We start from the raw sequence: 17,101 nt of genomic DNA on the forward strand, positions 1-17,101 counted from the left end.
CCAGCCTCCCTGTCCCCCTGTCCCCCTGTCCTCCCTGTCCCCCTGGCCCCCTGTCCCCCTGTCCCCCTGGCCCCCGCCCCCTGGCCCCCTGTCCTCCCTGTCCCCCTGTCCCCCTGGCCCCCTGTCCTCCCTGTCCCCCAGCCTCCCTGGCCCCCTGGCCCCCTGTCCCCCTGTCCCCCTGGCCCCCTGTCCCCCCTGTCCTCCTGGCCCCCCTGTCCCCCTGGCCCCCTGTCCTCCCTGGCCCCCTGTCCCCAGCCCCCCTGTCCCCAGCCCCCTGGCCCCCTGTCCCCCCTGCCCCCTGTCCCCCAGCCCCCCTGTCCCCCAGCCCCCCTGTCCCCCAGCCCCCCTGGCCCCCTGTCCCCCAGCCCCCCTGTCCCCCTGTCCCCCAGCCCCCTGTCCCCCAGCCCCCTGTCCCCAGCCCCCTGTCCCCCTGTCCCCCAGCCCCCTGTCCTCCCTGGCCCCCTGGCCCCCTGTCCCCCTGTCCTCCCTGTCCCCCAGCCCCCTGGCCCCCTGTCCCCCTGGCCCCCAGCGCTGCTAAAGAAGATATGACTGTATCCCAAATGGCTCCATATTGGGACGCATATTCAGGGAACATAGGACACTTTGGTCAAAAGTAGTGCGCTATGTAGCAATTAGGGTACCATTTGGGACACTAGTAAGACTCCCTTAGTGGCCTAGCGGTAGCTGCTGTGGTTTGGCCGACCAGACCGGGGTTCTCTCCCTGTCACCAGAATTTCAATCTCTAAATTAATCAAACTTAATGCTTTGAATAATTCCCAGAGGGTGTAAGGCTCTGGTTTTAATCATGAATTAAACGAAGGTCCGCAACCAACAAGAATGATCTGTATGTTTTAATCATGGCGAGCTCTGCCGCCAAAAAATACATACACAGCCTTTATACCCCCCTGACACACAAAGGCACTTTGCTCCGCCCACCTTTTAAACAGCTTCTCAGTCCCCTTCACCCTGGAATGCTTTCTCAGCGGTTTCTAACTCCCTCCTCCTCTGTTAGTGGGTCGACACTACATTATAACTCTTAACACCGTTCACACATTTATACTGTATTTGGGGTGAAATCCTTTAGTCATTATTCTTTAAAATACAAATGAATCGATCACCTCCCCGAAGCTGTTGCTAACAGCTTGTAGGACGGGGCTGTTAGCAGAGCCTGTAACTCACAGAGAACATGCATCACAGTAGACCTGTTTTGACGAGTAGACCGTGCACACATTGTAAGCATCACATTCGTAAGACCCTAGTCCTAATTGTTACTCGATAGACAAAGGTTAGGCCTATCACAGTGTGTCTGTGTTGACTGGACAGCAGTATTAAAAAAGGAGACCTGTAAAGTGGTTCTTTGTGTGTTGTGCTGTTCTGCTCAGATCAGACTTGGAGCAGAGGACATTTAGCAATACTTTACGACACTCAGACAGACATGCCAGTAACACATCCTCTGTGGTGAGGTCAGTTTGTAGAGTATTTATAGATCTTAATTTCAGCTTAGTGTGTCTACCCCATGACTCATAACAAGTATCGATATAAGTGTGATATTTTAATATTTGACAGCCTAAACAAAGCCTATAAGATTAAATATTAGCCTCAAAGGGTAAAGAAAAAAAAGAAAAAAAATTTGAATCTGAATTGTATTACTGTTTTACTTGTTAGGGAATAACCTGCCAGTTGGAGACATTAGATTCAGGACAGAGGCGTGTCTGTGTTTATGTGACTGTAATTATGGCATTGGCCTCCATGTCTTGTCAGCTCCTCTGCTGAGTTCAGTGCTAAGCCTGACAAGATGGCGCTGCAGTGGATAGCAGCCGTTTTACGGCCTCCTGACCATTTCTTCTATTTTGTGTGTTGTTTTTACGCTGATCTTAACTTTTTTTATAATGTCTCCGGCATCATTTCTTATGACGGAAAACAGCTTCTGAGCATCAGAACAGCGATCAGTAACCTCAATTTGGATGACAATTTCTATTTCAACGAGTCAGCAGCTCTGGACGTTCTGCTTACTCCGGACCAGGCCCTAATCAGCAGCTCTGGACGTTCTGCTTACTCCGGACCAGGCCCTAATCAGCAGCTCTGGACGTTCTGCTTACTCCGGACCAGGCCCTAATCAGCAGCTCTGGACGTTCTGCTTACTCCGGACCAGGCCCTAATCAGCAGCTCTGGACGTTCTGCTTACTCCGGACCAGGCCCTAATCAGCAGCTCTGGACGTTCTGCTTACTCCGGACCAGGCCTTCGTACGAGATTACGCTGGCGAGCAAATAAACCGCCTCTACCCTCCATTCTATTGGCGAACGAATGTACAGTCACTAGAGAACAAACTGGAAGAGCTCAGTTCGAGACTATCCTATCAATGGGACCTGAAGAACTGTTATATTCTGTTTCTCAGAGTCGTGGCTGAACGAGGACATGGATAATACACATCTAGTTGGTTTTTCCATGTATCGACAAGACCGGACGGCAGCCTCAGGTAAGACGAAGGGGGAGGGGTGTATCTCTTTGTGGTCCTCTGTAGCTCAGCTGGTAGAGCACGGCGCTTGTAACGCCAAGGTAGTGGGTTCGATTCACAAAAATGTATGCACGCATGACTGTAAGTCGCTTTGGATAAAAGCGTCTGCTAAATGGCATATTATTATTATTATTATTATTATTATTATTATTATTATTATTATTATTATTATTATTATTTGTTAACAACAGCTTGAGCGCGATCTCTAATGTTAAGGAAGTCTCAAGTTTTTGCTGGCCTGAGTTAGAATAACTCATGATAAGCTGCAGACCATACTATTTACCAAGAGTTTTAATCTATATTTTTCATAGCTGTCTATTTACCACCACAACCTGATGCTGGCACAAAGACCACACTCAATGAGCTGCATAGGGCCATAAGCAAACAAGAAAATGCACACCCAGAGGCGGCGCTTCTCGTGGCCGGTGATCTTAATGCAGGGAAACTGAAATCCGTTTTACCTCGTTTTTACCAGCATGTCACCTGAACAACTAGAGGCGACAACTCTAGATCACCTTTACTCCACACACAGAGACGCATACAAAGCTCGCCCTCCCTTTGGCAAATAACTCTATCCTCCTGATTCCTGCGCACAAGCAAAAACTCAAAACAGGAAGTACCAGTAGCGCGCTCCATATGGAAGTGGTCCGATGAAGCAGATGCTAAAGCTACAAGACTGTTTTGTTGCAGACTTGAATATGTTCCGGGATTCATCCGATAACATTCAGGAGTTTACCACAGTCATCGGCTTCATTAATAAGTGCATCAACAACATCGTCCCCATGGTGATCGAAAGTACATTAGGAAAGTATTCAGACCCCTTGAACTTTTCCAAATGTTGTTACGTTACAGCCTTATTCTAAAATTGATTAAATACATTTTTTCCCACATCAATCTACACACAATACCCCATAATCACAAAAATACCTTATTTACATTAGTATTCAGACCCTTTGCTATTAGACTTGAAATTGAGCTCAGGTGCATCCTGTTTCCATTGATCATCCTTGATGTTTTTACAACTTGGAGTCCACCTGTGGTAAATTCAATTGATTGGTTATGATTTGGAAAGGCACACACCTGTCTATATAAGGTCCCACAGTTTGACAGTGCATGTCAAAGAAAAAACCAAGCCAACGAGGTCGAAGGAATTGTCCGTAGAGCTCCGAGACAGGATTGTGTCGAGGCACAGATCTGGGGAAGGGTACCAAAACATTTCGGCAGCATTGAAGGTCCCCAAGAACACGGTGGCCTCCATCATTCTTAAATGGAAGAAGTTTGGAACCACCAAGAGTCTTTCTAGAGCTGGCCGCCCGGCCAAACTGAGCAATCGAGGGAGAAGAGCCTTGGTCAGGGAGGTGACCAAGCACCCGATGGTCACTCTGACAGAGCTCCAGAGTTCCTCTGTGGAGATGGGAGAACCTTCCAGAAGGACAACCGTCTCAGCGACACTCCACCAATCAGGCCGTTATGGTAGAGTGGCCAGACAGAAGCCACTCCTCAGTAAAAGGCACATGACAGCCCACTTGGAGTTTGCCAAAAGGCACCTAAAGGACTCTCAGACCATGAGAAACAAGAATCTCAGGTCTGATTAAACCAAGATTGAACTCTTTGGCATGAATGCCAAGCATCACGTCTGGAGGAAACCTGGCACCGCTCATCACCTGGCCAATACCATTCCTACGGTGAAGCACGGTGGTGGCAGCATCATGCTGTGGGGAAGTTTTTCAGCGGCAGGGACTGGGAGACTAGTCAGGTTCGAGGGAAAGATGAATGGAGCAAAGTACAGAGAGATCCTTCATGAAAAACTGCTCCAGAGTGCTCAGGACCTCAGACTGGGGCGAAGGTTCACCTTCCAACAGAACGACACACTAAGCACACAGCCAAGACAACGCAGGAGTGGCTTCGGGACAAGTCTCTGAATTTCCTTGAGTGGCCAAGCCAGAGCCCGGACTTGAGGCTTGAAAACAGCTGTGCAGCGACGCTCCCCATCCAACCTGACTAAGCTTGAGAGGATCTGCAGAGAAGAATGGGAGAAACTCCCCAAATACAGGTGTGCCAAGCTTGTAGCGTCATACCCAAGAAGACTCGAGGCTGTAATCGCTGCCAAAGGTGCTTCAACAAAGTACTGAGTAAAGGGTCTGAATACTTATGTAAATGTGATATTTCAGTTTTTAATCTATTTTAGAATAAGGCTATAGCGTAACAAAAAGTGAAGGGCTCTGAATACTTTCCAAATGCACTGTATGTGAAAATGCTGTTCATTGACCACAGCTTCAACGCTTCGTTCAACGCCATAGTGCCCTCCAATCTCATCACTAAGCTAAGGACCCTGGAACACCTCCCTCTGCAACTGGATCCTGGACTTCCTGACGGGCCGCCCCCAGGTGGTGAAGGTAGGCAACAACGCATCCGCCATGCTGACCCTCAACACCACGCACGACTCCAACACCACCATTCAGTTTGCTGACAACACGACGGTGGTAGGCCTGATCACCAACGATGATGAAACAGCCTATAGGGAGGAGGTCAGTGACCTGGCAGTGCAGTGCCAGGACAACAACCTCTCCCTCAACGTCAGCCAGACAAAGGAGCTAATCGTGGACTACAGGAAATGGAGGGCCAAGCACGCCCCCAGCCACATTGGGGCTTTAGTGGAGCGGGTCGAGAGCTTCAAGTTCCTCGTTGTACACATCACTAAGTAATTAACACACACCAACACAGTTGTGGAGAAGGCACGACAATGCCTATTCCCCCTAAGGAGACTGAAAAGATTTGGCATGGGTCCTCAGATCCTCAAAGTTCTACAGCTGCACCATCGAGAGCATCCTGACTGGTTGCATTACCGCCTGGTATGGCAACTGCTTGGCATCTGACCGCAAGGCACTACAGAGGGTAGTGCGTACGGCCCAGTACATCACCGGGGCCAAGTTTCTTGCCATCCAGGACCTCTATACCAGGCGGTGTCAGAGGAAGGCCCTAAAAATTGTCAAAGACTCCAACCACGCTAGTCATAGACTGTTACCGCACGGCAAGCGGTACCGGAGTGCCAAGTCTAGGTCCAAAAGACTTCTCAACAGCTTCTACCCCCAAGCCATAAGACTCCTGAACAGCTAATCATGGCTACCCGGACTGTTTGCATTATTTTTTACTTAGCTATTTTTTACTTTTTTTGTTCTTAAACTGCATTGTTGGTTAAGGGCTTTGTAAGTAAGCATTTCACTGTAATGTCTACACCTGTTGTATTCAGCGCATGTGGCAAATACAATTTGATTTGATTTGACCAGCTGAAAATACAATATTTTTGATTATGGAAAATATATTTCACTGCGGTTTAGATGTTACAATGTTTCTCTACACTAGACTTGCTTGTTTTGTCACAAACTGAAATTAGGCGAACTATTAGAATTTTAGCAATAAGGAAATGGCGGAGCAATTTCTTCATAGTGCATCTTTTTAAATGTTAAAGGTTTAATATTCTCTTACTTAGTCCTGATCATGTAGGTCTAGACTAAAAAGAGAACAAACAATACACTGAATTCATACATTTTCAGTCATTTTAATTGTCAAGTCATGTCTTTTCTACACAATACTACAACACGTCTCCAATCTGGGAGGTCAACTCCATGAAGTAGTCAATCATTTCTCTGTGTATTTCAGATAGAATCAAGGCATTCAAATGTACCAGGGACCACCAAAATAGAGCTGCTTCAACCCCGGCCCCGGGGCCGCCTGGCTGGCTACTTTTTCTGTCTGTCTGGCTACTCTATGTACTTGTGGAAAACACTGACTTGTACCCCGTGTATATAGCCAAGTTATCGTTACTCCTTGTGTATTTATTCCTTGTGTTATTATTTTTCAATATTTATCTCTCTTCATTGTTGGGAAGGACCCGTAAGTAAGCATTTCACTGTTAGTCTACACCTGTTGTTTTACCAAGCATGTGACAAATAACATTTAATTTGATCTGATTTCACTTGATCACACATGAGCACAGCCTGCCATGACATCTTATCATACTGTCTGACAGAGCTGCCAAGCCACAAGCAGGTCACAGGCGCATGGACAGGGAGTTCATCAACTCTGCTCTGCAGTCACATTCCTCAATTACTTGAGCACATGTCACGTGACGTGATGCTCTGAGATGGAAACTCATTTTACCTCATTATTTCTACACCAAGTCAGTGGAGAGCCAGACTGCTACTAGACAGACAGAGGGGGAGTGAAGGAAAGGCAGAGCGGGAGAGGACAGGAGAGTAGAGCCACAGCTGTGTTTTATAGTACTCTGCAGAGAGCTATGGTAGCTATCTACTGAAGGAACAGGACCACTGGCCACGTGGCACCTCTGTCTGAGCACTGACAGTATGAGGGTGTTTAGACTGACAACACCGCTGGGTCTGGTTCATATGAAGGACATTGACAACTATTAACACGTTATCAACATAGAGAGCTAGGTCATCCCTGGAGTGGACACAGTCTTTTACTCATTTCCTGTGAAAGTCAGAGTAGCCTCAAGGCTCAAAGTATGAAAAATGTACGCACTCACTAACTGTACGTCGTCGCTCTGGATAAGAGCGTCTGCTAAATGACTGAAATGTAATCGTTGTAGAGCGCCAATCCCATTTTTGCAAAGGAAGTTAAGAATGGACAGTGGCCCAAGTTTAAGGCTATGTGAAGAATGAATAGGGGTGAGGGCTAGGTGTCAAGTAATGATGGATACGATTTTAAGGTGTGTGGGTATCTCTGTAATATTTAATAGCAGGAAATGATTGTTTTTCTACATGTTTCTTCTAGATCCAAACGTTCGGATTGGAGGCACCATGCAAAACAGTGGAAGATCTCACAAGTGGGATTGTCATGGCCCAGGCTCTACAGAAAATGTAAGTGTCAATTATATATATTTGTAATTCTTTGTTTATTTTTTTAACTGCTGGAAATGAGTTTTGTGAAACCATCAAGCCTACCTTTTTAGTGGCCGTCGTGGCTAGGGCGTCGTGGCTAGGCGTCGTGGCTAGGCGTCGTGGCTGGGCGTCGTGGCTGGGCGTCGTGGCTGGGCGTCGTGGCTGGGCGTCGTGGCTGGGCGTCGTGGCTGGGCGTCGTGGCTGGGCGTCGTGGCTAGGCGTCGCGGCTAGGCGTCGCGGCTAGGCGTCGCGGCTAGGCGTCGCGGCTAGGCGTCGCGGCTAGGGCGTCGTGGCTGGGCGTCGTGGCTAGGCGTCGCGGCTAGGCGTCGCGGCTACGCGTCGTGGCTAGGCGTTGTGTGGTTTCTCTCTTTACTTTCTTTCTCCCATTTGTGACCACTTACCTTTCTCTTCTCCAGAGACATTGTGTATTTCACTGACAACTGGATCAGTAGGATCAAGCCTGAGGTGGGAGATAACTGGCGGCTAAAGGTATGAAGATGATACATGGTGGTCGTTTTAATACATTGTCTTTTTTGTGCCATCTGCTCTCAAGCCTTTGTCATAGATGTCCATTCTGTCGTCAGTGCCACAGTCCCAATCTCACATCTTCCCTCCTCTTTTCAGATCAGTAATCTAAAGAAGGTGTTGAAAGGTATACTGGACTACAACCAGGAGGTCCTACAGCAGCAGATCAATGACTTCACCCTGCCAGACATCAGCCTGATAGGAGAACACTCAGACGCTGCAGAGCTGGGCAGGATGCTGCAACTCATACTAGGCTGCGCTGTCAACTGTGAGCAGAAACAAGGTGTGTCTGTCTGTCTGTCTGCTCAGCATGGGCTAGGCTGTCTGTATAGGCCGTTGTGTCTCTGAAGAAGCGCTCAAGGTTGTTACTAGACTCCAGCCTTGTCCTAGAGTCTAGACAGTACACAGCCTTGACCTAGAGTCTAGACAGTACACAGCCTTGACCTAGAGTCTAGACAGTACACAGCCTTGACCTAGAGTCTAGACAGTACACAGCCTTGTCCTAGAGTCTAGACAGTACACAGCCTTGTCCTAGAGTCTAGACAGTACACAGCCTTGACCTAGAGTCTAGACAGTACACAGCCTTGTCCTAGAGTCTAGACAGTACACAGCCTTGTCCTAGAGTCTAGACAGTACACAGCCTTGTCCTAGAGTCTAGACAGCACACAGCCTTGTCCTAGAGTCTAGACAGTACACAGCCTTGTCCTAGAGTCTAGACAGTATACAGCCTTGTCCTAGACACAGCCTTGTCCTAGAATCTAGACAGTACACAGCCTTGTCCTAGAGTCTAGACAGTACACAGCCTTGTCCTAGAGTCTAGACAGTACACAGCCTTGTCCTAGAGTCTAGACAGTACACAGCCTTGTCCTAGAGTCTAGACAGTACACAGCCTTGTCCTAGAGTCTAGACAGTATACAGCCTTGTCCTAGACACAGCCTTGTCCTAGAGTCTAGACAGTACACAGCCTTGTCCTAGAGTCTAGACAGTACACAGCCTTGTCCTAGAGTCTAGACAGTACACAGCCTTGTCCTAGAGTCTAGACAGTACACAGCCTTGTCCTAGAGTCTAGACAGTATACAGCCTTGTCCTAGAGTCTAGACAGTACACAGCCTTGTCCTAGAGTCTAGACAGTATACAGCCTTGTCCTAGACACAGCCTTGTTCTAGAGTCTAGACAGTACACAGCCTTGTCCTAGAGTCTAGACAGTACACAGCCTTGTCCTAGAGTCTAGACAGTACACAGCCTTGTCCTAGAGTCTAGACAGCACACAGCCTTGTCCTAGAGTCTAGACAGTACACAGCCTTGTCCTAGAGTCTAGACAGTACACAGCCTTGTCCTAGAGTCTAGACAGTACACAGCCTTGTCCTAGAGTCTAGACAGTACACAGCCTTGTCCTAGAGTCTAGACAGTACACAGCCTTGTCCTAGAGTCTAGACAGTACACAGCCTTGACCTAGAGTCTAGACAGCACACAGCCTTGTCCTAGAGTCTAGACAGTACACAGCCTTGACCTAGAGTCTAGACAGTATACAGCCTTGTCCTAGAGTCTAGACAGTACACAGCCTTGTCCTAGAGTCTAGACAGTACACAGCCTTGTCCTAGAGTCTAGACAGTACACAGCCTTGACCTAGAGTCTAGACAGTACACAGCCTTGTCCTAGAGTCTAGACAGTACACAGCCTTGACCTAGAGTCTAGACAGTACACAGCCTTGTCCTAGAGTCTAGACAGTACACAGCCTTGTCCTAGAGTCTAGACAGTACACAGCCTTGTCCTAGAGTCTAGACAGTACACAGCCTTGTCCTAGAGTCTAGACAGTACACAGCCTTGTCCTAGAGTCTAGACAGTACACAGCCTTGTCCTAGAGTCTAGACAGTACACAGCCTTGTCCTAGAGTCTAGACAGTACACAGCCTTGTCCTAGAGTCTAGACAGTACACAGCCTTGTCCTAGAGTCTAGACAGTACACAGCCTTGACCTAGAGTCTAGACAGTACACAGCCTTGTCCTAGAGTCTAGACCAGGGGTATTCAACTATTTTCCTACGAGGTCCGGAGCCTGCTGGTTTTCTGTTCTACCTGATAATGAATTGCACACACCAGGTGTCCCAGGTCTAAATCAGTCCCTGATTAGAGGGGAACAATGAAAAAATACAGTGGAACTGACTTGGAGGTCCAGAGTTGAGTTTGAAGGGTCAAGACGGTATTCAGAGTTCAGTTGAGGAAGTGTGTAAGATGAGAGGCTTCCAGTTTATCTGCAACATTCCTCTCACAGCTTCGTCAATTTCAGTTCTTGTCATTGTGTACCTCAGCTTCTTAGACAGAACATGTAGTCATTCACTCCGTCTCTCTCTGCCCTTCTAGAATACATCCAGACCATAATGATGTTGGAGGAATCTGTTCAACATGTTGTCATGACAGCCATTCAAGAGGTAGGCCTTTGTAAACATTTTGAAATGTCTGTGTGCTTTACTCGAGATGCATTTTCTGTGTCCTCATATGACACATACTACACTGTGTATGGTCCCCATGTGTTGTAGCTGATGACATCACACTGTGTATGGGCCCCATGTGCTGTAGTTGATGACATCACACTGTGTATGGTCTCCATGTGCTGTAGCTGATGACATCACACTGTGTATGGTCTCCATGTGCTGTAGCTGATGACATCACACTGTGTAGGGTCTCCATGTGTTGTAGCTGATGACATCACACTGTGTATGGTCTCCATGTGCTGTAGTTGATGACATCACACTGTGTATGGTCTCCATGTGCTGTAGCTGATGACATCACACTGTGTAGGGTCTCCATGTGTTGTAGCTGATGACATCACACTGTGTATGGTCTCCATGTGCTGTAGTTGATGACATCACACTGTGTATGGTCTCCATGTGCTGTAGCTGATGACATCACACTGTGTATGGTCTCCATGTGCTGTAGCTGATGACATCACACTGTGTATGGTCTCCATGTGCTGTAGCTGATGACATCACACTGTGTATGGTCTCCATGTGCTGTAGCTGATGACATCACACTGTGTATGGTCTCCATGTGCTGTAGCTGATGACATCACACTGTGTAGGGTCTCCATGTGTTGTAGCTGATGACATCACACTGTGTATGGTCTCCATGTGCTGTAGTTGATGACATCACACTGTGTATGGTCTCCATGTGCTGTAGCTGATGACATCACACTGTGTATGGTCTCCATGTGTTGTAGCTGATGACATCACACTGTGTATGGTCTCCATGTGCTGTAGCTGATGACATCACACTGTGTAGGGTCTCCATGTGTTGTAGCTGATGACATCACACTGTGTATGGTCTCCATGTGCTGTAGCTGATGACATCACACTGTGTATGGTCTCCATGTGCTGTAGCTGATGACATCACACTGTGTATGGTCTCCATGTGCTGTAGCTGATGACATCACACTGTGTATGGTCTCCATGTGCTGTAGCTGATGACATCACACTGTGTAGGGTCTCCATGTGCTGTAGCTGATGACATCACACTGTGTATGGTCTCCATGTGCTGTAGCTGATGACATCACACTGTGTATGTCTCCATGTGCTGTAGCTGATGACATCACACTGTGTATGGTCTCCATGTGCTGTAGCTGATGACATCACACTGTGTATGGTCTCCATGTGTTGTAGCTGATGACATCACACTGTGTATGGTCTCTGTGTTGTAGCTGATGACATCACACTGTGTATGGTCTCCATGTGCTGTAGCTGATGACATCACACTGTGTATGGTCTCCATGTGTTGTAGCTGATGACATCACACTGTGTATGGTCTCCATGTGTTGTAGCTGATGACATCACACTGTGTATGGTCTCCATGTGCTGTAGCTGATGACATCACACTGTGTATGGTCTCTGTGTTGTAGCTGATGACATCACACTGTGTATGGTCTCTGTGTTGTAGCTGATGACATCACACTGTGTATGGTCTCCATGTGCTGTAGCTGATGACATCACACTGTGTATGGTCTCCATGTGTTGTAGCTGATGACATCACACTGTGTATGGTCTCTGTGTTGTAGCTGATGACATCACACTGTGTATGGTCTCTGTGTTGTAGCTGATGACATCACACTGTGTATGGTCTCTGTGTTGTAGCTGATGAGCAAAGAGTGTCCAGTTATAGGAGGAAACGAATCGTACGCTGACATCGATGGACAGGTAAGATGTTCCGATGTTACAGAGAATGTTTGTATCTTTTAATACAATAAACATTTTATTTAGTGTATCAGAATGTATTTGTATTCTTCCATGTTAATTCTGAGGTATTAGTTCTATTTCCAGCTGAAGAAGACGGTGGAGGATCTGAACGAGGCTCTAGCCACCAAGGAGGAGATCGCACAGAGATGTCACGAGCTGGACATGCAGGTTGGCTTTACGTTTGGTTTAATTCCTTTAAGTGAACAGGGCTCTCTCTGACTTCAATATGGTGAACAGGGCTCTCTCTGACTTCAATATGGTTCGTGACAGCTACAAGTCTAGGTCATAGTTCACCATGGTGTCCTGATCATGGGTTGCACGTTTCGTCACAATATTGTTTTGAACATTCGTTTTAGGACTGATGCCCGACTGAACATTCTACTCAATACATTGTCTTTGAGCACTAATTAAGATTTCATCAAAAGTGCATTACAGTGGCTTTGAAATACAATGACATTTCCAAAGGAGGCAAATAGTTAGCAGGAAAAACTTTTTGTCATCATTTTGATGTCGCCAGATTGACTTTAGATGAAATATAACGTTAGCTAGCTAGCTAAGATTGAGGGGAGAACTCCAGATTATAGCTAGCTCACGTTAGCATTGCTAGCTATTTTTGACAAACTTTGCTAGCTAATGAAAACATTGCCAGCTAATGACAACATTACCAGCTAATGACAACATTGCCAGCTATTGACAACATTGCCAGCTATTGACAACATTGCCAGCTAATGACAACTTTGCTAGCTAATGACAACTTTGCTAGCTAATGACAACTTTGCTAGCTAATGACAACTTTGCTAGCTAATGACAACATTGCCAGCTAATGACAACATTGCCAGCTATTGACAACATTGCCAGCTATTGACAACATTGCCAGCTAATGACAACTTTGCTAGCTAATGACAACTTTGCTAGCTAATGACAACTTTGCCAGCTAATGACAACATTGACAGCTAATGACAACATTGCCAGCTAATGACAACATTGCCAAAGTAGGAATTTGACGACATGATAATGATGGCGAAGTTGTTCCCTACTAAATATTTGCCTACTTTAGCAAATGTCGTCGTATTTCCAGGACGCTGTAGTGTAATTTAGACTAAACGATCGTTAGCCTCAGTCTGTTCTATTGTCCTGCTCTATACACCCGTCTGAACCTCCGTTACTCTGATTAACATTGACCTCTTCTATTCTCCTGACTTGACTGAAACTCCGTTACTCTGCGCCTTGCTTTGAAGGCCTTCCGTGCGCAGGAGCAGCGAGATAAACTGAGGTTAGAGTATATTGAACTAGAGGAGAGGGTAAATGACACCTTTTTTATTCCTAATTTCTCTCAGTCCTTGTCCTTTTTGGTGTGTGAATTGAAAGCCCTGGATTTGCAGTCTGCTGTCTGCTTCAACAATAGCATCTCCTGTTTGAGATCAGGCTCCTTTAACTGTGGCTGCATCCCAAACAGCACCCTATTCACTATTACTCTGCACAGCTTTTGACCAGAACCCTATTGGCCAGCTGTCCTGTCCACCTCAGTGCTGTGTCACCAAGCCCCACCCACCCTGCCCCGTCCAGACTAATTCTCCTCCCCCAACCCCATGTTTACTTCCTTGTATGTTACCAAGACGTCCCGATGGCAGGAAGTGCTTGGTTGTTTGGTCGGCAGGAGTGTTCTCTCACCAGTGTCACAAAAGAGAATAGAGCTATTGAGAAATATCATGCAGATGGCGAATGGGGTTCCTCCTCAACAGATGGCGAATGGGGAGTTAACCTACCTGGCTGCCAACTGCCAATGGACTCACTGGTCATCTATCCACCTAGGTGGAGATCCATGCATTAGTTAGCATTTGCTTCTATGACAGAGTAGTAAGGTAATGTGGCTGGAGAAGAGAGTTCTTTAAGAACTTTCACTTTAAGATGTCTCTCTGGAGCCAGAAGAAAACATGTTTGTTGATGAACTGCTGTTTCACAGTACTGTAGATCTCTGTGTTTTAGGGTTAGGTGTTTCACAGTACAGTAGGTCTCTGTGTTTTAGGGTTAGGTGTTTCACAGTACTGTAGATCTCTGTGTTTTAGGGTTAGGTGTTTCACAGTACAGTAGGTCTCTGTGTTTTAGGGTTAGGTGTTTCACAGTACAGTAGGTCTCTGTGTTTTAGGGTTAGGTGTTTCACAGTACAGTAGGTCTCTGTGTTTTAGGGTTAGGTGTTTCACAGTACAGTAGGTCTCTGTGTTTTAGGGTTAGGTGTTTCACAGTACTGTAGATCTCTGTGTTTTAGGGTTAGGTGTTTCACAGTACTGTAGATCTCTGTGTTTTAGGGTTAGGTTGCTTTATCAGCTGGTAAGCTACATTTCACTTGAGCTGCCTGTTTTAATGAAGTCATACACAGTAGGTAGAACCACAGTAGGTAGAACCACAGTAGGTAGAACCGCAGTAGGTAGAACCGCAGTAGGTAGAACCGCAGTAGGTAGAACCGCAGTAGGTAGAACCGCAGTAGGTAGAACCGCAGTAGGTAGAACCACCATGACTGTTTCTGAAACACACCACTGATGCTTTACACCAAAATGTATTTACTATGACTGAGATGTGTGGTTGTCCCACCTAGCTATCTTCAGATGAATGCACTAACTGTAAGTCGCTCTGGATAAGGGCGTCTGCTAAATGACTAAAAATGTAAACGTAAAAACTTTGTGGAGTGAGTTTGTTCCTGCCATCACGTTATTGAGAAGGCCATATAAAAGCACGTTGCCCAGTTTGCTCTGTACTGTAAGAGTTTGTATGTTTGCAGCTTGTTTTGTGTGCTTGATCATGAAATGTGATCATGAAATGTGGTCACGAAAAACAGTTTTGCTGTCGAAGAAAAATTCTGATTTGTAACTACTGTACCTTTTCATGTTTTAAGAAAAATACAAATGTTATGGTGTTCTTGTAAAGACTGAAATAAATGGTAGACTGTTTGTATACAGTATGTCAATGATATGATCCTCCCCTGAAATGTTTTAAAGTTGACTGTATTGACGTGTTCCACCCCCCCACCCCCAGGTGGCAGCGTTACAGGAGGAGAGGGGTAGTCTCCTGGCTGAGAACCAGATCCTCATGGAGCGTCTCAACCAGTCTGACTCCATAGAAGACCTGAACAGCCCTGTGGGACGCAGACACCTGCAGCTGCAGACACACCTAGAACATCTCCAGGAGGAGACCTTCAGGTAAGACCCCTTAGGTAGGGAGGAGGGGGGCGTGGGGGGGGGTTTGACTGGCAGAGAGGCTGTGGCCTAAATGGTGGTTCTCGGCCCCAATTTAAGTGCACTATGAACGACAATGAGCTTCTCATTCAGTTCCTTAGGTCACTTCCCTCCAGTTCACACCCTGCAGTTCAGATTGATTACGAGGCAGTTTCGGTCCCTGTGTGTTTTTAAGATTGATATGTTCCTGGTCTCACCGATAGAACCAGAAGCTAGTGCTGACTGAGAGTTCAAGTAGAGCTATTATTAAAGAGGCTCCATGACTCACTGACAGATTGATTTGTTAAAGAGCTATTCTACCTCAGCCACGGGTCTCCGAGTCTCTTGATGCCTACAGATTAAACTACAGCCACGGGTCTCTGAGTCTCTTGATGTCTACAGATTAAACTACAGCCACGGGTCTCCGAGTCTCTTGATGCCTACAGATTAAACTACAGCCACGGGTCTCTGAGTCTCTTGATGTCTACAGATTAAACTACAGCCATGGGTCTCTGAGTCTCTTGATGCCTACAGATTAAACTACAGCCACGGGTCTCTGAGTCTCTTGATGCCTACAGATTAAACTACAGCCATGGGTCTCTGAGTCTCTTGATGCCTACAGATTAAACTACAGCCACAGGTCTTTGAGTCTCTTAATGCATACAGATTAAACTACTATAAATAGCCCTTTTAATGGACAATTCCCCTGGCTCCCACACTGCCTCCCAGTCTCCTCCCAGTCTCCTCCCAGTCTCCTCCCAGTCTCCTCCCAGTCTCCTCCCAGTCTCCTCCCAGTCTCCTCCCAGTCTGTTGTCTATAGGACTAAAAGTTTTTGGGACAGTCTTACCTCTGCAGATCAGCTGTCTCTTTGGGACAGTCTTACCTCTGAAGATCAGCTGTCTCTTTGGGACAGTCTTACCTCTGCAGATCAGCTGTCTCTTTGGGACAGTCTTACCTCTGCAGATCAGCTGTCTCTTTGGGACAGTCTTACCTCTGCAGATCAGCTGTCTCTTTGGGACAGTCTTACCTCTGCAGATCAGCTGTCTCTTTGGGACAGTCTTACCTCTGCAGATCAGCTGTCTCTTTGGGACAGTCTTACCTCTGCAGATCAGCTGTCTCTTTGGGACAGTCTTACCTCTGCAGATCAGCTGTCTCTTTGGGACAGTCTTACCTCTGCAGATCAGCTGTCTCTTTGGGACAGTCTTACCTCTGCAGATCAGCTGTCTCTTTGGGACAGTCTTACCTCTGCAGATCAGCTGTCTCTTTGGGACAGTCTTACCTCTGCAGATCAGCTGTCTCTTTGGGACAGTCTTACCTCTGCAGATCAGCTGTCTCTTTGGGACAGTCTTACCTCTGCAGATCAGCTGTCTCTTTGGGACAGTCTTACCTCTGCAGATCAGCTGTCTCTTTGGGACAGTCTTACCTCTGCAGATCAGCTGTCTCTTTGGGACAGTCTTACCTCTGCAGATCAGCTGTCTCTTTGGGACAGTCTTACCTCTGCAGATCAGCTGTCTCTTTGGGACAGTCTTACCTCTGCAGATCAGCTGTCTCTTTGGGACAGTCTTACCTCTGCAGATCAGCTGTCTCTTTGGGACAGTCTTACCTCTGCAGATCAGCTGTCTCTTTGGGACAGTCTTACCTCTGCAGATCAGCTGTGCCCCGGCTGTGCCCCGGCTGTGCCCCGGCTGTGCCCCGGCTGTGCCCCGGCTGTGCCCCGGCTGTGCCCC

The 17,101-nt window shown here is 47.0% G+C and overlaps 1 protein-coding gene across 5 annotated transcripts in view; it reads left to right on the forward strand.

Moving 5' to 3' along the window:
* The window catches only part of hook3 (hook microtubule-tethering protein 3), a 72,960-nt gene that overhangs the window by 23,607 nt on the left and 32,252 nt on the right, over positions 1 to 17,101 (forward strand). For 3 of the 5 annotated variants that reach the window (XR_006002030.1, XM_041885281.1, XM_041885282.1), the window contains exons 2-8: positions 7,311 to 7,396; positions 7,834 to 7,906; positions 8,042 to 8,225; positions 10,301 to 10,368; positions 12,064 to 12,126; positions 12,238 to 12,333; positions 15,196 to 15,359. Coding sequence is in view for 4 of the 5 variants with exons in the window: in XM_041885281.1 (XP_041741215.1) it covers positions 7,311 to 7,396; positions 7,834 to 7,906; positions 8,042 to 8,225; positions 10,301 to 10,368; positions 12,064 to 12,126; positions 12,238 to 12,333; positions 15,196 to 15,359 (734 nt within the window). In the remaining variant the exon portion in view is untranslated. The remainder of the gene's footprint in view (positions 1 to 7,310; positions 7,397 to 7,833; positions 7,907 to 8,041; positions 8,226 to 10,300; positions 10,369 to 12,063; positions 12,127 to 12,237; positions 12,334 to 15,195; positions 15,360 to 17,101) is intronic. The other 2 variants (XM_041885283.1, XM_041885284.2) reach the window with 1 other exon arrangement.

This window comes from Coregonus clupeaformis, chromosome 9 (genome assembly GCF_020615455.1).
Source record: "Coregonus clupeaformis isolate EN_2021a chromosome 9, ASM2061545v1, whole genome shotgun sequence".
Lineage (NCBI taxonomy): Eukaryota > Metazoa > Chordata > Actinopteri > Salmoniformes > Salmonidae > Coregonus > Coregonus clupeaformis.